At 44.1% G+C, this 20082-nt stretch overlaps 2 protein-coding genes across 2 annotated transcripts in view; both read right to left on the bottom strand.

Moving 5' to 3' along the window:
• Positions 1-1423: 1423 nt before the first annotated feature.
• Positions 1424-4023, bottom strand: LOC132567384 (vomeronasal type-2 receptor 26-like). Its single transcript, XM_060233059.1, has 2 exons — positions 3858-4023; positions 1424-2343 (listed from the first exon to the last, which is right to left on the bottom strand). The coding sequence occupies exons 1-2, from the start codon at positions 4021-4023 to the stop codon at positions 1424-1426; spliced, it is 1086 nt and encodes a 361-aa protein (XP_060089042.1).
• Positions 4024-4691: 668 nt separating this feature from the next.
• The window catches only part of LOC132567383 (vomeronasal type-2 receptor 26-like), a 44951-nt gene continuing 29560 nt past the window's right edge, over positions 4692-20082 (bottom strand). The window contains exon 3 of the mRNA XM_060233058.1: positions 4692-4934. Within this exon, the coding sequence (XP_060089041.1) occupies positions 4692-4934 (243 nt within the window). The remainder of the gene's footprint in view (positions 4935-20082) is intronic.

Below are 20082 nucleotides of genomic sequence, written 5' to 3'. Positions count from 1 at the left end.
AGGTTGTGGTCTAATATGCAAAAGAGTTCCTGCTACAAAAAAGCCCTGTGTTTGTGGATTCAAGTTGAAATTTTTGAATAAATCCAGTAGTTTTAACCACCTACATGAGACACTATAATGAACTGAAAGTTGAGCAAGCAGAGAATATTCAAACATTTAGGCTCAGATTTCAGATTCAGATTCAGTTTTATTACAGTCCAAAACCAGATCCAACTGACAAAACAAAACATTATCAGGCATACTAGTATACAAGTTGCAGCTAAAATACAATAATAAAATGTATAAAAACTATATAAAATTACATAGTTGAGAGAAAGATAATATATAAAATACATAAATAACAGCACCAATAACTATTTTTAAATTTGAACCTAGAAATCTAAAAAACAAGAAGGAAGAGGGAGGGAAAAAGCCAGAGCTTCATTTGCCCAGTTTCCTCAATCACACAGGAGCGATACAAAATCGTTAATTGTACTTGTCCGTGTGCTTTATAAAGTTTGTATCTTCACTTCCTGGCATTACATTTCACATAAATGAAATTTTCTCTTGTAATAATTTATAGGATTTCCAATCTCCAGTTGGCTGCAGGGGATCCCCCAGTTTGGAGGCCCTTCCCCCCGCTTCAGGGTCATCAGAAAGCGGGGGAAGGGGAGGGAAATGTCTGCTGGTACTCCATTATTCCCTATGGAGATTGATTCCCATAGGTTATAATGGAGAATTGATCTGTGGGTATCTGGGGCTCTGTGGTTTTGGGGTTTTTTAGCACTAAATTTGCAGCATAGCATCCAGTGCCTCTCCTCAAAACACCCTCCATGTTTAAAAATATTGGACAAGGAGGTCCAATTCTATGAGCCCCAAAAGAAGGTGCCCCTATCCTTCATTATTTCCAATGGAGGGAAGGCATTTAAAAGATGTGCAGTCCCTTTAAAAGTGATGGCCAGAACTCCCTTTGGAGTTCAATGACGTTTGTCACAACCTTGTTCCTGGCTCTACCCCCAAAGTCTCCTGGCTCCATTCCCAAAGTCTCCACCCCTAAAGTCCCCACATAGTTCTTCAAGTGCACCTGGCAACCCCAATAATTTAATTAAACATGTCTTGTCCTCCCCCTACCACAAGTCTGTCTACAATGGAAAGAATTGTCTTATCTTAAATTTGATTATAGAGGAGGCATCAGAAAAAAGACATGTTCTATAGTTTCTGTCTCAGCTAGAGGGCAGAGGCAAATCCTCTCAGAGTATGGACTCTTCTTATATTTCCCTTCCAAAATCATAGATGGCATGGTGTCACATCTGGCCAGTGTAAAAACCCTCCTGGGAAAGGTAAAATCTAGAATTTTAAGATATTGATCCACTGTCAGTATAATGTTAAACACCTGAATGTTGAGGAGCTATAATGAACCAAAACTTGAGCAAGCAGAGAATATTCAGAAATTTTGGTTCCTGAATTTCTTGTTCCTTAGGAGGTGATCTCTACTATTGAGATCAGGCCTCAGGAAAATAATGTAACATTTGGGAAGGAAGATGCAGCACAGGAGACCAGCACCGGAGGCCAAGATGGAGAAGACCTCCACGGCCACCATAGACTTCCCCTTAGTGCTCAGATAGGTGGGCATGAAGGAGACCCACACGCTGCAGAAGACCAGCATGCTGAAAGTGATAAACTTGGCTTCATTAAAGCTGTCAGGGAGTTTCCTGGCTAGGAAAGCCACCACAAAGCTGACCAAGGCCAGAAATCCCATGTATCCCAGGGCTGTGTAAAACATGATGACTGACCCTTCATTACATTCCACTACGATCTCCTTGGGCAAGGAATGGAAGTCCAAGTTTGGGAATGGGGGAGAGGTTCCTAGCCAAATGGCAGAGATGATAACTTGGAGGAGGGGACAGGCCAGCACGACGGAGTTTACTCCTTGTCTCCCCAACAGTTCCCTGGCCTTGTTTCCTGGCTTAGTAGCCATGAAGGCCACAATCACCATGATTGTTTTGGCAAGGATGGCGGAAATGGAAGCAGAGAAGATGATAGTAAAAGCAATTTGTCTCAGAAGGCAGGTGATCCTCGTAGGTCGACCTATGAATAGGAAGGGGGAGAGGAAGCAGAGCAGGAGGGAGATGAGGAGGACATAGGTGAGTTCTCTGTTGTTGGCTTTGACGATTGGTGTGTCTTGATATTTAATGACCATTGCCAGGATTAGGGCTGTGATCAGAGACAGGAAAAGAGCAAGAGAAGCCAAAATCATCCCCAAAATCTCTTGATAGGAAAGAAAGCTTATGTTCTTGGAGATGCATTGGTCTTTTTTCTTGTTTGGATATTGATCTTCTGAGCATGGGATGCAACGGTTAGCATCTGGAACAAACAACCATTCATTAATTAATTCCAGGACAACACAAGTAATGTTTGTATAGTATTCAGTTGAGCCTTTATCCAAAGAGATGGAACAGTACAGTGTTTCACTAGTGGCTCTCATGATGTGGGTCAGAGGCTGCAAGTGGATCCCAACTCTCTCAGAGGTGGGTCAAAAGACCAGGAGGGAGAAGGAGGAACAGGGAATCTGGGATAAGTCACTCAGTGGTAAGCCTGAGTTTCCTGTTGCTTCATATTTGTGAAATATAGCCCGTTGCATAATAATAATGTTATGTATTTATAAATACTAAATGTGCAATATAGAATAGAAACTGGTTTACTGTTAACTTTTGAGCAATTCTGATATTCTTACATGAGGAAGAGAGAAGTAACATGAAGTTACAACCCAAATGGGTCCAAAAGGACACCTGTGTAGAAGCAGGCCCATTTTAATGACTAGTGTCATTCTAAAGGTGCAAATTCCCTATGATGACCCTCTGTTTCCATTTCTGCCACTTAACTGAGAAGAATTATACATACTAAATGCATGATAAATACAAACAACTTTTTGCAATTCATACTTTGAAGGTTCAGATGTAAATATAACAGAAAGAAGTTCTAGAAGAGAAAGAACAAAGTTTTACTCCAGTGGCGCCTTTAAGACCGACAATGTTTTATTTAAGGTATGAGCTTTCATGCTTCAGAGCAACATGGCTGCCCACCTGGCTCTGTCTAGAAGAGAAAGGATTATCCACATTATATCCCAAAACTGGATTTAATGAAGAAGAGAAAATCTTTCAGTGTTTGTATTAGAGAATCATTTTTTTCATTATGCAGACTTTGGGTGGTTATCAGTGGTCGTATCAGGGCTGAATATTGCATGGGACCCAAGAGAAAGTTGTAGTTTATTGATTGATTGATTTTTATTTTAGGTGATTTATATTCTGCCCTTGTTGCAATTCGGCTCTGGGCAGATTACAACATATAATAACAGAATTTGTTAAAGCATAAATATATTAAACAGTTAAAATAAGAGTTAAAACAGACAGTTGTCAGCCCAGAATACACAAAGTCAGAGACTAGTGCTGCTGAGCATAACTTCTTATAACTTGGCCCATACAAAGAGACCGTGGTACAGAGGCCAAATTATGTAGACGCCCATTGTCTCAACCAAAGGTTGGTGGAACTGCTCCATTTTGCAGGCCCTGTGGAATGGCAGAAGGTCCAGCAGTGCCCTAACCTCAAGGGGAAGCATGTTCCAGCAGGCTGGAGCCCCTGGCCATAGTCGAGGCTAATCGGATGTCTTTCAGGCTGGGGACAACCAGTAGGTATTGATTGTATTGACTGTAAAACTCTTTTGGGCACATTATTTGAGGTATACTTTGTAATTTCAAAATGTGCACATAACTTCATAACTCCATAGTCTAACCCTAAGTGGTGTTTACAGTCCTTGTGAACCACTCAGTGTCCAGGAACTCTGACTCTTTAACTTGGGGTCTCAAGTAGTATGGAATTACCTGTATGGTTAGAAATCATCCCTTCTGGACAAAGTTGACATTCATAGCAACAAGGCGGCTTTTCTTCTACAACTTTTTTGTTGTATCCTGGTGAGCAGCTCTCCACGCAACTGGAAGAGGGCAGTTTCTGAGTAGAAGAAAGAAGAACTGGTGAGATTTTCCCCATGAGCGGGGTTATTCCACACCCTGACAATTCGCCATGCAGCTCCCTAGGGATGGGCATGAACTGGAAAAATGCAGTTTGGTTCATGGTTTCTGGCATGTCCCATTCACAAGCCGTGAAAGGTCACAAACTTTTAGCCACTTCATGAAATGGTTTGGTTTTGTGAGGTTCATGAGGTGGTAGAATGCCCCTTCCCACAGCTTGCTAGATACACTAACCTTGCAAGGGATCTCCAGATGATTGTCTTCTACTTGCTCTTCAAGTTTGATGAGGATTTGGTTTTATGGGGTCTGAGTTATGGTCCCCCATATTAGGTGCCCCCAGAAAAGTGCCTGTCATTTGCCCAGAAAGTACTTTTCTGGGGACATCTACTTCGAGGAGGCCATAACTCAGACAATCCTGTAAATTATCTTGACTCTGTCTGGGAAGACTTTCTTGCATTAAAGAACTATTGAAAGGGGTTGTCTTGGGCATGGGGAAATGAATCCCAAGCTTAGTGGGATCAGCTCTTTCTAGGAATTGTGCATGGTTTACTACAGCCATTAAAACAGAGCTTGGGTGGGTGGGGGGAAAGTATAGCATTGTGAAGACCAACATCTAAACAAAGCTAGCCTTTAGTTTATTCTATAAATGCAATTTTAGATTCCCAAGAGTTCTATCAGGAATTTTTTCTACCATTGTCCATGAATATTGACCTGGGTAGCCCAAACAATTGCATCTGCGTTAATGATGAAATCTTTGCCTTGGGGGGCCCTAGGATCCATCCTTCCAACTTTCACTTGAGCTGAAGATTGATTTGGGAAGAAAGCCAAGTTCAGGATATCATAGCCAGCTGATCTCTCCTCATTTCCAGTGAAAAATACTTCCTCACCAGCACTGTTGTTGAACTGGGTGCTCCTCAAAGAGGCAAGGATCTGAAATGAAAGAGATTCTAAGGGTGCGGTCACACGTCACATTAAAAGCAGGTGTGTAACACTCAAATTTGAACCGCTGAATATTGATTCGATGAAGGGTTATTCAGACAAGCATCCAAGAATGCGACTCATTCTGTTGAGCGATCAGACATCCAATACTATCACACTCTTTTCTTGGAGCATGCGTGATCAGATGGTGATTTCTGGGAGGGGGTGGTGGTCCATTGAACATGCACCCAACTGTTTGGAGGTGGGAAATCAAACGTTGCTTCAGAGGCAGGGGGGAAGGGGGAAAGTTTCCGGAATTAACGTTTCCGATTCAAACCAAGGAACTGCCAGGAATTACTTTCTTAGAAATTGGCAGTGACAATGATATCTGGAAATCCTCCACATTGAAAAAAAAGAATTTTTTCCTGTTCTCAATAGTGGGATAACGTTCCCCCCCCCCTCCGATCCTGTGTTGATTGGCGAAGCAGAAGCGTCACCTCAGATTCTCGGATGATCTGGCAATGCACATGTCTGCTGGGGCTTTAAAAAAAAAAAAAAAGGTAGGAGGAGCGTTAAACATTCCAAGGGGCAGTATCGTGCGTGAGCTGTCCAAACAGGAAAAAGCCGATCTTGTGCTGCTTTTTTGAAAAAGGGTCGGACTTTCTACGCTGTCAAATTAATGCGGCGCTGATCCGCATCAAGTCGGAATGACCCTGGATTACGCTCGATTGCCAGATGTGGATGTCTGGACGAACATATTTAATCTGTCAGCGAGACGGAGCTGTGTCGCCACTAATGGTACATGTGACCGCACTCTAAGAAAATGATACAGCTGGTTATATGACCACTAGCAGGGCTGGTTGCAGGTTCTGGTGAGCCCTGGGCACAGAGTTTCCAAGGTCCCCTTTCTCTCCACCATCAGGCCTCCTGCTTATGCCCTCCCCTCCCATTCATCTGCATGCCACTCACCTACCTCTGTGTTTTGTCCCTGCCCACTTGCAAACCCTTTTATCACCTATGCTTACAGCTGCCTGACCACCTCCAGCCTGTTCCCTGGCAATAGGAAAATAATAAAATCACCGGTCAACAATAAATATTCTCACTCTCATTGTGTGTACATACTATTGATTTAGTGCAAATATAAGAAAAAATGAAGAACAAAGGAACAATATGGTATTTGTACTCCCCCAAATTATATACTTAAGCGTTTCTACATAGGAACCAGCCTTAACCAAGTCTATAAGTAAATGTTTTAGGGCGGAGTCTTTAAACGTTCCGCTGTGACGTTGCAATAGAGAAAAAAAGGAGGGACCATATAGAAAGGAGTCCTCACGGTTTCGCCCGTCTTACACTCTGTCAGCTCTATTCTCAGTGTTTTTCGGAGCTGTCATAACATAAAGCCATTAGAATAACGCTCATACGAACAACCAACATCACACTTAAACAGAAATCTAGTGCACACTCACCCACAGTAATTATGTTACAGACACGGATCAACGCATGCTCTAAACCTCTGCTGCTGGCAGTCACCATTCCCATTCTTCAGGGTTTGTTAAATAGTCCCATTTCAACTGTTCTTAAACCTATAAGTTCAAGCTTATTTCTTTATATTTCAGAGAAGACATCACTGCCATACTGTTATCATTACTTAATGTTACATAAACGTCTATATTTACAGTTTAACATATACGAAGGGCTAAAAACACACACATACAGCTCCGCTGTTATTCTCTCTTCCTGCTATTCCATTTTTACTGTTACCATAATAACTCTACAAGAAGGGCGAGAAATCTAACAACAAATTCATTCCCTTTGATGCGACTGTCTGGAGCTTATAAATCCAAGAACTTTCTTGTTGCAAAAGAATTTCTATATTTTCTCTAGCATAAGGTCTGGGTTGAGATTTAAACAAGACAAAAAAACTCAGATCTTTAATTAGATGGCCACTCTCATTAATATGTTGAAACATCGGTATTTCAGGCAATTTTCTTTCAAGACGTGCCTTGTGTTCCAAAATTCGTACGTTGAATGCACGTGAAGTTTTACCAATGTATAATTTTCCACATTTGCATAAAGTTGCATAGACCAATTCTTTTGGGTTGCAATTGACAAATATAATTTGGGTTGCAATTGACATAATATAATTTTTCCCCATCTATGGGGCTCACAAACTCTTTAATTGATAACATCATAACAACCCCCCGACTTAACATCATAACAGCCCCCTGACTTCAGGCTGGGCCCCCCTGAATTGGAGCCCCCCGGTGGCTTGAGGGCTGTAGGGGTCCTTCATTGGCTCCCCAGCCTCCTCCTCCCTGCCTTCCCCACCATTTCAATACCCAGGAAGCGGCAGTGGACCGGCCATGGCTTCTCTGGCTATTTAAAGCCCCCCAATCAGTTGATTGACTGATAAAATGGCTCTGGAGGCTCATGGCTCCTATGCTGGTACTCTGGTGTGATCGCTATCTGTGTGGGGTGAGGGGGCAGCAGCAGTGAGAAGGATAAGCTGTCAAAAGAGCAACTGCAGCCACTGCCTCCTCCTCCTCCTCCTCCCCCCTTCCTTCCTGGATCATGTGGGAAGGAAGGGGGGAGGAGTGGCTGCTCTTTTGGCTGCGTGTCTTTCCCACTGCTGCTGCCTCCTCACCCTGCATTGATAGTGATCGCGCTGGAGGGCTGGGATAGGAACCATGAGGCTCCAGAGCCATTTTACCTGCCAATCAGTTGATCATGTGGGGGGGGGGGGGGACTTAAATAGTCTGGAAAGCCGCAGCCACTCCACTGCCGCTTCCTGGGCATTGAAATGGTGGGGAAGGGAGGGAGGAGGAGGCTGGGAGCGCAGTCCTCAAGCTAGCTGCAGCGGGGCAGGAGTCGGGCAAGGGGGGACCTTGAGTGCCCCCTCAAAATCCCACGGTCCTTGACTCCCCAAATCCTGCCTACAGCCCTGTGGAGACTGAATCCAGCATCATTCACCAGCAGTTTGGGCATGATCCTGGGTGATTTCTTGGCTATGGAGACTCAGGTCATGAATATTGCTAGGGCTGGCATTTTTCCATCTGCACCAACTAGGTAACTGACCCCTTTGCTGTCGCGCCTTGACCTAGCCACTGTCATCCATGCAATGGTCACCTCCAGGCTTCTGTAACTTGGTCTAGCTGGCCTGCCCTTGAGACTGACCCAGAAGCTCCAGTTGGTCCAGAATGCATGGCACAAGTTCTGGTTAGAACGTCAGAAACAGCACATATATGACCTGTGCTACACCAGCCACAGGTCCCCAATGGAATACCAAGTCAGATTCAAAGTTTGGTATTGACCTTTAAGCTCATCTTTGGGATCACCTCTTCCAGTATATTCCTGGAAAAGCATTACATCCTGCTGAAAACAATCTGCTGGTGGTCCCTGATCCAAAGATATCCGGCTGTCCTCAACTACACCCAGGGCTTTTTCAGCCCTGGCTCTGACCTGGTGAAACTCTCTGCCACATACCACCTGAGGCCTGAGGGACATGATGCAATTCTTCGGGACCTGTAAGGCAGAAGTGTTCCGCCAGGCCTTTGGTTGAGGACACTGATGGTACCATCATAACTGGCACTCTCCTCTTTCTTTCTTTTCTTCCTCCATCTTTACTTTGACCCACTCCTCATCTACCTGCAAGTAGATGGTGCAGTCCAGAGTGGGGTAGTAAATATTTGACACCATCTGAAATAATGTAGTAGATAATGTGCCAGTAGGGAATAGGCGATTCATAAATTGGATATATAAATATTGTCTAACAATGGCCCCTTGTCATTCTGTATGTGCAAATAGGTGGAGTTCTCTTACTATAGTTAGAAAGTGTAAGAGGTGAAAACCCAATCCATTGCTGATAGTGTGCCAGCTAAGTATGTCCTTGCTAGCACAAGCTGACAGTTATGGAACTTCAGGTGAATCCATGGAAGGCTGGCCTTCACTGACACTGGGCAGTCAATTCAGTTCAAGAAAACAATGTACTTCTAAATGTGTGATCTGATTTTATTGCATTGTTGACTGGATGTATTGCATGCTGTTCTAATTGCATTGTTTTCACATGCGCAGTCTGCTTTGAGTCTCAGCAAAAAAAAAGGCGGACTATACGAAAGGCACAGAAGGGGACCTGGACATGCAGAATGAGTGGTAGATAGGAAACCCAGTGATTCAAATCATTGAAGACTCTGCTTACAGCACCAGATAGGTTCCATGAGAGATGGGGGAGCAAGAGGGGGAAATGGAAGTTGTAAAACCCCTTCCGACTGACACCAAGACCCTAGGAATGCCAGTCCCTGGTCAGGGCTTTTTTTTGTAGCAGGTACAAAAAAGCCCTGCCCCCAATAGACACTGTTGTCTAGGCTTCCCAATTCCCAGGTCCCAGCAGGGGATTCCCCGGTTTTACAGGCTTCCCCCCCCCCCGCCCCAGCCAGCTGGCCGGCGGGGGAAGCTCCTCCCCCACAGCCACCCTGTACCTCTAGATCTTGGGCAGGACCTGCAAACAGGTCCAGTTTTAAAATGTGTGTGTGCCTTTAAATTGGAGCAGGAAGTACTTAATGGGGAAGGGTTAGCAACAGCAGACCTCGTCAGAGTGCAGCCCCTTTGTTTGTTTTGCTTTCCTTTTGGACAAGTGAGTGTGTGTGTAAAAGAGAAGCTTAGCCCCTGTACTTTCCAGACCTCCTTGTGGAGGCACCAGAGACTCCTGCTTTGTTCTACTGCTTCAGACCAACACGGCTGCCCACTTGCACCAGAGACAGTTAAGCATGTGTGTGAGTGAGAGAGAGAAAAAGGGGGGAGGGGAGGGAACTCTATTATTCCCTGTGGAGAATTATTCTCATAGGAAATAATGGAGAATTGATCCGTTGGTATCTGGGGCTCTGGGGGGGCGCTGTTTTTTGAGGTTGAGACACCAGATTTGCAGCATAGCATCCAGTACCTTTCCCCAAAATACCCCCCAAGTTTCAAAAAGATTGGACCAGGGGGTCCAATTCTATGGGCCCCAAAAGAAGGTGCCACTATCCTTCATTATTTCCTATGGAGGGAAGGGATTTAAAAGATGTGTGGTCCCTTTAAATGTGATGGCCAGAACTCCCTTGAAGTTCAATTATGCTTGTCACACCTTTGCTCCTGGCTCCGCCCCAATGTTTCCTGGCTCCACCCCCAAAGTCCCCAGATATTTTTTGAATTGGACTTGGCAACCCTACTGGTGTCCCCTACGACCAAGCCCCACCGCCCGCCACCACAGCTGGCTGTTAGGGGGGCTTGCTAGGACTAAGAGGAATGCCCAGGCCATTTTGCTGGCATCACACAGGAAGTGATGTCATCATGCCACTGATCTCTGGGCAATGTTCTCATATTTGGGCAAAAATTCTATAGTACAAACTGTTTTTACCATAGAGTTTTTATTCAGATATCAGAGCATTGCAGGAATATCACAGCTTGATAACAGAACTTCCTGCAATGTGACCTGTGCCTTCTCTTTTTTTGGTAAGTCACCCCCCCCCCCATCCCCCACCAGTTTCCAGGAGGGACCTGGGAAGAACTCCTAAAGGCCCAGAAAGTAGTTTAATAGATTAGAGAGGTTGTTTAAGAGAAAGAGGATGTTGGATTGACTCTGGTACTGAACAAAGAGAGTTATAAGAACTTTTGCTGCTTTTTACTCATAAGGAAAACAACCCAATGGCAGCTGCTACTCCTTTTTTATGGCCACAAAATTGGCAAGCCATGAAAGCCAGAACATCAGATAGCTTAGTTTACTTCAGATGGGTCAGTATCAGTTAGCGTTGACCCATCTTAGCTAACGCGTTCTGGATTACCCATTCCTTGACACAAGAACCACATAGCATAGGGAGGTTACCTGCCATGACTGAACATCCAGAAGCCTCTTGCCATTCCCCATCATTGCACGCCTTGATGCAAAAGTGTGCATGGCATGTAGGGCATGTGCCACAGAATAGACTGCATTATAAACATTATAGCTGTTTCCAGTCATGCTCATTTCAAATACAGAAGGTGGGAGGGTCTCAATGTCCTCCTTCTCTGTACAGTTCTTAAAGATTCCAGAAATACCATCATTTGGTTTTTTAAAGGAACATATGAATACAAGTTTCCACCACTGTTTAAGAAAGACATCTCCCTGGGGCTGGCGTGGATCTAAAGTCCGGAGAAAATTATGGAATCCTGGCACATCACTTGTGTGGCCTCTGAAAGACAAGGCACCATGGAAGGTCTCTACAGCCCTCCAGAGAACAAAGGGGCCAAATGCAGCAAATTCCCACTGGCTTGTCACAATCCAGATCTTCTCAACAGATGCCTTAGTCTTTTTTCTGTATCTCAAAAGGGGCATGATTAAATTTCGTATGGAATTTGAGTCACCGGAGACGACAACAACTTTGGCTTTAGCCTGCATGAGGGCTATAGCTAGACTCTTATCATTATATGGACTTGTATAGTACACTGAGATTTCTGACGAAGTCCGTTTAGTGAATTCAACACAGATGTTGTTCTGGTCAAGCATTGGTGTTAGGGCTTGGATGAAGTTTTCACCACAGTCATCATCCGGAGCAACAATCCCAATCCAGTTCCAGTGGAAATGAAGAAGTAAATGGATGATTCCCCAATACTGCGAGACTTCACTGGGATCAATCTGGTAGAATGAAGGAAATCTGGTCCTTTCTTTCAGAACAGGATTGAATGAGCCATAACCGAGCTGGTGGAAAGAAAGAAGGAAGACTTTTAATTGAAAAACAGACGTAACCCTTCCTGTCTTCCTTCTCATGATCTGTCTAATTAACAGAATCAGCATTGCTGTCAGATAACCATCTAGCCTGTTTAAAAACATCCAAGGAAGGAGCGCCCACCACCTCCCAAGGAAGCCTGTTCCACTTAGGGACCACTCTGTCAGAAAGTTATTTCAAATATTTACCTGGAGATTATGGCAGCCCTTCAAGTACTTGAATATGTTGATCATATCACCTCTCAGTCATCTCCTCTCCAGGCTAAACATGCTCAGCTCCCTCAACCTTTCCTCAGCCTTCCCTCATAGGACTTGGTCTCCAGACCCTTCAACATCTTCGTTGCCCTTCTCTGGACCCGTTCCAACTTGTCTATATCCTTCTTAAATTGTAGTGCCCAAAACTGAACACAATACTCTAGGTGAGGTTTAACCAGAGCAGAGTAAAGCAATACCATCACTTCATGTGATCTTGACACTATACTTCTGTTAATACAGACTAAAATCACATTTGCTGACTCATGCTCAGCGTATGGTCCACTAAGATCCCTAGATCCTTTTCGCACATACTACTGCCAAGACAAGTCTCCCCTATCCTATAATGAAGCATTTGATTTTTCCTACCTAAATAGGTTATGATTTGAGATTTGGGTGGCATGTTTATTTATGGTATAATAAAATTAATGTTGATTTAAAAAAAACAATATATTATTCATGCCATTCTGAAAATATAGAATAAATATAATCCCAGGTTATGTCCTAAAACTCTGCTATGGATCTCAACTCAAGAGGCATTTTTTAGATGGCTACTATAGAAAAGTATTTAACATATCGGGATATTTTAGATTTTGTTCAATGTAATTGTGAAATGAAAATGAGAGAGTCTTTGTTAACACAAGATTATAATTGCCATTTTTAAAAAAATTCACAATTATTAGAAAGATTTAAACTCGAGAAAAGGATGGGTGGTTTTGAACAATCTACTACTGTATTTGAACAGAATTGTGTTCAAATGACCAACATGTCATTGCCAAAATGTATAAACCCTTGTTGAAATTTGAAAGAGGAAGAACAGGTAAAGGGATTTATAATAAATTGGTAAAAAAAATGGTTATTCTGTTGAAATGGAACAATGAGAACATTTATGGTTGAAAGGTTTAAAATCTACCTTAAGTTCCAATTTGAAGGAAAACTTATAAAATGATGCACCGATGGTATATAACTCTAGATTAACTAGCTAAAATGTTTAAAGATTAAATTATTAAAAATAAATGCTGGAAATGTCAATATCATGAAGGGACATTTTATCATATATGGTAGTCTTATAAGAATGCCCCGTAAAAATGGATACAAATACATTCTATCATGCACAAGATTTTATATTTTATTGTTCAGTCGTACAGTCGAGTCCAACTCTTTGCAATCCCATGGGCAAAGTCCATATACTGGCATACAAATTATATACTGACATACAAATGAAACCAGAGGCTTTTTTGCTGGAAATAATGGATAAACAACTTGAGAAGATGAATGGAACTTTGTTTATGTATATGACAACTGCAACAAGTTTGTTATAGGCTCAGAAATGGAAAATTGTGTATATGCCTACAATATAGGAATGGCTGGTCAAAATGATAGAATTAGTAGAGACGGTAAACGTATGGCTTTGATAAAAGATAAGATTTACTTAATTTTATGCATACATGAAAACCTTTTATGAACTTCGTGTGTGAAAAAGAAAAAAAATGAATCATGATTTCTGCTTTTGAAGATTAAAAGGAAAAAATTATAAGATTATCCAGAAAGGTAATAAATTTCCCTTGGTCTGATTCTGGATGGGGATTGTAAAAAGTAAAAAAAAAATATGGATTCTGGTAGTGGAGAAGGCCAGATATCACTCCCTTCATTTATAATTTCTTTGGTTGTTTCTTCTTTGTGAGTAGGGTTTTTTTTTTTTTTGCTTTGCCACTCTAACATGTCCTTCAGCAAGCCCCATTTCCTCCCTTATGTGTTCACACCATTCTCCAAACACACACTTTCATCCCCCAAAAAATGTCCTCTTACCTGTGGGATCTTGTAAAGGCCCAAGAGGGAGGCCATTTGCATTGAGATTCTGGAGTAGAGACTTCCAATCACAGAGAGCAGCTTCTCCTGTCTGCTGCATCTGTAGTTAGGCACAATTTGGTCCCCCGTGGACAGAAAGGACAGGCCTGCCTGGTAGGTCATTCTTGCAAAGTAGGTATCCTCAAAGATGCGGAAGCCCAGCGTGATGTTGGGGAGGAGTGCCGGATCCTTGTTGATCTCATTGATGGCAAACACGAGGGCCAGGATTTGCTGGTAGTTTTTGGCCACCTGACTGCAATAAGAGTGAATGATATGGGTCAGTGGGGAAACAAGGAGTGTAATGAAAGACCTTCTGGTTGCACACACCATTCCTTAGAAAGAAAACCCTGCAGACTTAAAGACTAGTTTTAAATCCAGTCATAACAGATATTTGCATTTAAATGCCCTGCCCCTTCACACAGAGCACTGCTACATTTATAAGACTCTAACTGGCTCCTACCAAGAGTCCATCAAGCAGTGGTGGCCAACGGTAGCTCTCCAGATGTTTTTTGCCTACAACGCCCATCAGCCCCAGCCATCAGCCATGCTGCCTGGGACTGATGGAAGTTGTAGGCAAAAAACATCTGGAGAGCTACCGTTGGCCACCCCTGAACTACAGTATCCTGTTTCTGAGAGAGCCTTCAGGATACCCACATGGAAGACATAAAGACAATGCCCCTTTCCTGCCAGCACCTGGCATTCAGGGGTAGGCTGCCTCTGACCATGGAAGGTCTATTTAGCTATAAGGCCTTAACAGGTGATAGAACATTATTTTAATAGCTTCCATGTTTGCAGTACGGCAATAATAACTAAATTGTTGCAGTGATAAATCCTGTATCTATCAGCTTTCTTAAGTCACAAAAAAGGCATTCTAAGCAAGGATTATTGAATACCAGTGTCAGCAAAATCAGTTTGATGTACAGCCCATCTAACAATCCAGGTCAATTTAACTGCTTCATTAAGTATATTAATATTTTAAGTTTCCATCCTTGTGTAACTCCACTTATCTTGAGCAGTAGCCCAATTTCCTCTGGGTGACCAGATAAAAGTATTTAATAGGCTGTGCTGTTCTTTCATTGTTTTATCCAGAATCACTACAGTCCTTTGTGTGGGTCGCGGCGCTCTAGGAGGGGAAATAGCTCTCCCAACCTTCGACGGCGCACCATTGAAACCAGTGCGCCAGGTAAAGAGTTTGGGCGTTTTACTGGAGCCTTCATTATCAATGGAGGCCCAGATAGCAGCCACTGCCAAGTCAGCATTCTTCCATCTGAAGCGGGCAAGGCAGCTGGCCCCCTTTCTGGAGCGTCGCGACCTCGCAACAGTGATCCATGCAACGGTCACCTCAAGATTGGACTACTGTAATGCCCTCTACTTGGGGCTACCTCTGTGCCGGACCCGGAAGCTGCAGCTGGTGCAGAACGCGTCGGCCAGGCTACTATTGGGGCTCTCAAAATGGGAGAACATACGGCCGGGGCTGTGCGAACTGCACTGGCTGCCAATTACCTACCGAGTCCAGTACAAAGTGTTGGTTATTACCTTTAAAGCCCTATATGGCCGAGGACCAGCCTACCTAAGGGACCGTCTCTCCCCATATGAACCCCAGAGGGCATTGAGGTCAATGGGTAAAAATAAAGTGACCATCCCTGGGCCGAGAGAGGTCAAACTTCAAAACACCAGAACACGGGCCTTTTCAGCTGCGGCCCCTGCACTGTGGAACCAACTCCCGGAGGAAGTGTGGGCCCTGTGGAACCTTGACCAGTTCCGCAGGGCCTGCAAGACCGCCCTTTTCAAACAAGCCTATGCTGATATTGATTACTGAGTTGCTAAGAATAATGAATCGCCATTTATAATACGATCATGGAACTACCTAAACTGGCAGAACCAGCGCCAAACAATTTTATTGCTGCCAGATATATTTAATGTAATTTGAATTATGTATTTTAACTTAATTAACTGGTTTTTATGTCTATTTTCTTTTTAATTGTTAAATTTAGAGTTTTACTTATTTATGTTAATTGTGTAAAATGTTTTTAGCCGCCCTGAGCCGCCTAGGCGGGGAGGGCGGGATATAAATAAAATCTATTATTATTATTATTATTATGAAGTAGATAATAAATGTCTGAGATATGCTCAATATGATCATGTTTGTCTCATTGACATGTCTTGGTCTTTTCCAAAGTCTGAGCATGTAACCCAAACTGTTCTTCAGCTCTGCTTTTTGGATGTTACAGCACCTAACACTAAGAACATAAGTAGAGGCCTGCTGGATCAGACCAGTAGCCCATGTAGTCCATCATCCTGTCTCACACAGTGATGGACTGCTTCTTCTGGAGTGCTAAATAAAGGGCAGAAAGGCTGAGGCCTTTCAAGATTTTACCTCCAGGCACACAGGTTCAGAGGTTGACTGCCTGTGAATGGGGAGCTTCCCCTCAGTCACCATGGCTAGTACCTGCTGATTGATATATCCTCTCTGAATCTACCTATTCCCCTTTTAAAGCTGTCTATGTTTGTGGCCATCACTGCATCCTCTGGCAGCAGATTCCACACTTTAATCACTCTCTGTGTAAAGAAGTATTTCCTTTTGCCCTACTGCTCTTTAACACAGGTGCCCATTTCTAAAAATTCTATAGGAACGTACTGTCCAGACTGAAAATACACCACCCTGGAGCCCTCCAAGCAAAACTTACCGTGGAGGATGTTTGTTCCTGGGAGGTTCTTCAAAGGATGGATGTGTAACTGTGGTCTTGAGGTGGGGCAAAATCCCACCAACAAGGAGGTCTCCTGGTCTGTAATATGCTTCTTGGAGCTGAAAGGGTCTAGTCAAGAGGCAGTTGATCCTCAGTGTCCTGTGCTCAGCCCAAGGCAAGAGCCAAGAGAGGAACAGCACCCACATCAGTACCACTTTCATGAAATCTTCTTTCCTAGATCAGCAAACAAATTACTGCATAGAACCTGAATCACAGTCAACTGTGCGAACTTTTAGGTTGTAGTGAGGGAGGAATCATATGATATCAAAATGATTATTATGCACCACAACCTGCTTGGTAACACTCGGTCTATATAACATGCTTAATGGAAACATGTTTTGTTCTATTTTAGAAGCTGTTTATTTTGAGCATGGAAGACAGAAAAGTTCAGAGCACTCGGTAAGAATTACTGTGATTTTGCTAATTTCAGAGGAAAGCGATAATCACATCTCAAGAGCACTGAGTTATATTTGCACCTCAATCAGAGACAAATGTGTTTGTGTAACTCTGTGCTTCTCCATGAGGCAGACAGACGCAGGAGGTTGGACTTTGGCTGCCAGATCCTGAACTTGGGCCTGTGTGAAGCTGACCAGAGAAAACCAAAATGGCATCCGAAGATGGTCAAAGTGATTTGTTCCAATTTGATGGCTAGATTGGATCCCAGTACTTAAAAACCAGTGAGATCTTTGGGGTGTAAGCTTCCAAGAGTCAAAGGTCCCTTCACTGGATACCAGTTTGATGACTGAGATTGGAACTAGAGTTGTAAGTTCCCCATTGAGGATGGGTGTTTCCCACCACAACTCAGAGTGGCAACAGGAGAAGAAATAAAATAAGACATGGCTATCAGGCCTATGGCCTGACATTACTTCCAGGGGTCATCTGGAAGTGATTCTGACTTCTCTAGGAATTGTCAGAAACTCTAGGTTTTACCATAAAATTCCCAGTGATTATTAGAGAACACTAGTACATTACCTCCATGAGTTTTCAAAAGTGACATCACATTGTCTTTGCCTCCCATGCATTCCTTGTCTCCCGCTGGATGTGAGGCTGGACTTGTCCCTACATATCGTTGGCAGAATAATAAACACAGCAATGATGCACAACCTGATTAAAGAGTAGATAATAGTTTATTACAAACTAAAATACTTGATAGGAAAGAGGAGAGACAGAGCTAGGTCCCTAACTACATTTCTAGCTAAGAGAAAGAGTAAAACAATGTGGCAGTTACAAGAAGAAGGGGAAACAGGGATGCTGGTCCCCAGATGGGGGTGGAGAATCCCTGATTTTAGGGGCTCCTACCTGCCACCAGCCAGCTGGAGAGGGGGGGAAGTCTCACCCCAAGCTCCACACCCAAATGAGGCCACTCATGGTCACCCCGCTCCCTCCCCTCCTGCCAGGTTTAACGGGCCCTCCAGCTGATCCGCAGGAGCATGTGACCAGTTGATCAGCTGGAGTGCCTTTAAATCAGATTGCAGGAGAGGGAGAGAGTTGGCTGCCAACCGCACACCTACAACCACTTGGGATTCAGGCATGACTGTCCCTGCTCTTCAAAAGTATTTTAAGGTCCAATTAAATGCTATTAAGAGCCCCGTGGTGCAGAGTGGTAATGCTGCAATACAGCAGTTGGAACCCTCTGCTCACGACCTGAGTTTGATTCCAGAGGAAGCTGGTTCAGGTAGCCGGCTCAAGGTTGACTCAGCCTTCCATCTTTCCGAGGTTGGTAAAATGAGTACCCAGCTTCAATTGGAGAGAGTGCAGGTGGAAGCTGAGAGGCATTTCTAAGGGGTTACAGATCCACTATCTTGCATTGGATCCATATACCCCCCAAGGTGCTTAATCCAGATCTCCAGTATTGGTTGCCTCCTCTCTTCCCAGTTGTGATCTGCCAGCTGCTCTCCTTGCTTGCCAGCATAAAGGCTTCCTTTCTTTGCACAAATACACAAACCAGCCTGTTGTGAGATACATTCTTTTGAGTTTCGCTCAGGGGGGAAGTTATTGCGTTGGCCTTTGTCCCCATCAGGCTCTCTTTCCACTGCCTTCCCTTCTTATCCTGTCCCCCAAGCCTGGTAGGCCTTCCAGCCATTTCTGCCCCTGCCCTATGTGCCATTTCCCTTACTTGCCAGTCACTAGTGCCTCCAGGATTGCTGCCCCCCGCCACTTGTGGAGGCTCAGACTCCACCAGGGGACGAGGATGAACGCCACCACCACAGCCGGACTCACCTCCTTCTCCTCTCCCCCAACACCATAGGCAGCTCAGGCACCAAAATGTCCAACCAAGTTCTCTGTTGGGAGGCCAGCCACGCCAGCAGCTGGAACATGGCCTCAGGACCTCAGCTGAGTGTGCAACTAGAAGGCTGCCTTTCTCAAGTACAATCTACAAAAAGACCTGCTAGAGCCATTATATAGTTTTAATTAATTTTCTATATAGATTACATAGATATGCAAATATTAACAAAACATAGGGCTTCCAAGCCCCCGGTTCGGGTGGGGGATTTCCAGCCCGGGAGGTTCTCAACCTGCCAACCCACATTGGGCCAGCGGGGGGAACCTCCCCCTGTGTCACTGGCGCAATGACGTCACCCAGAAGTGATGTCATCAAAATGGTGGTGCCCATGCGGGGCCGCTCTAGGCATTTCTGGGGAAACTATGTTTTTCCGGGACAATCTAGCCATTTGGGAGGTAAAACTCTATGGCCTTTAGTCGGTTCAATCTTATTCTCCCAAAATTTCTATCAGCAATTTTTTCTTCCATTACCTAAGAATATTGACTTCTTCCCCACCTGGGTAGCCCAAACAATTGCATCGGCATTAATGATGAAATCTGTGTCTGGGGGAGCCCTAGGATCAATTCTCCCAACTTTCACTTGAGCTGAAGATTGATTTGAGAAAAAGACCATGTTCAGAATATCATAGCCAGCTGATCTCTTCTCATTTCCAGTGAAAAACACTTCCTTGCCAGCACTATTGTTGAACTGGGTGCTCCTCAAAGAGGCAAGGATCTGAAATGAAAGAGATCCTAAGAGAATGAAAGAGAAATTATGTAAGTAGTTATATGACCACTAGCAGGGCTGGTTGCAGGTTTTGGTGGCCCATGGACATGGAGTTCTCAAGGTCCCCATTCCCTTCACCATCAGGCCCCCTGCTTATGCCCTCCTCTCCATCTGCATGCCACTCACCTACCCCTGTCTTTTGTCCCTGCCCACTTGGCAAACTCTTCTATCACCTATGGCCACCTGCAGGCCTTTCCCTAGGAATGGCGGCGTGTGTAGCTGGGAACATGGGTTTCTAGGAAGAGAATGGTCAGGCGGAGGGGTTGACAGCAGTGCAGCCCAGCAGAAACTTGGGACCCAGCAGCTGTTCCTCCTCAGGGTATCCTGAAACCAACCCTGGCTGTTAAGGAATTGGTCCTTTGGACATTCTGTCTGGGCTACCACAGGAAGAGGTGATGGTGTCTGTAGTTGTTTCCTTAACAGAAAAGCCATGGGTAAATTCTTAAGGTAACTTCTTTATGTCCCTGCATTGGGGGACATCTCTTATGGTAGCTGCTTCCCAACACACATTCCATATGCTTGGATGGG

Source organism: Heteronotia binoei, chromosome 2 (assembly GCF_032191835.1).
Source record: "Heteronotia binoei isolate CCM8104 ecotype False Entrance Well chromosome 2, APGP_CSIRO_Hbin_v1, whole genome shotgun sequence".
NCBI lineage: Eukaryota > Metazoa > Chordata > Lepidosauria > Squamata > Gekkonidae > Heteronotia > Heteronotia binoei.
This window is presented reverse-complemented; position numbering and strand designations above follow the sequence as displayed.

Excerpts from the sequence above, each read along its gene's own strand:
- LOC132567384 (XM_060233059.1), bottom strand. The coding sequence starts at position 4,023 with ATGGGGAAAATCTCACCAGTTCTTCTTTCTTCTACTCAGAAACTGCCC. Across the intron at positions 2,344-3,857 it reads GATGATTTCTAACCATACAG|ATGCTAACCGTTGCATCCCA; the intron begins GTAATTCCATAC and ends TGTTTGTTCCAG.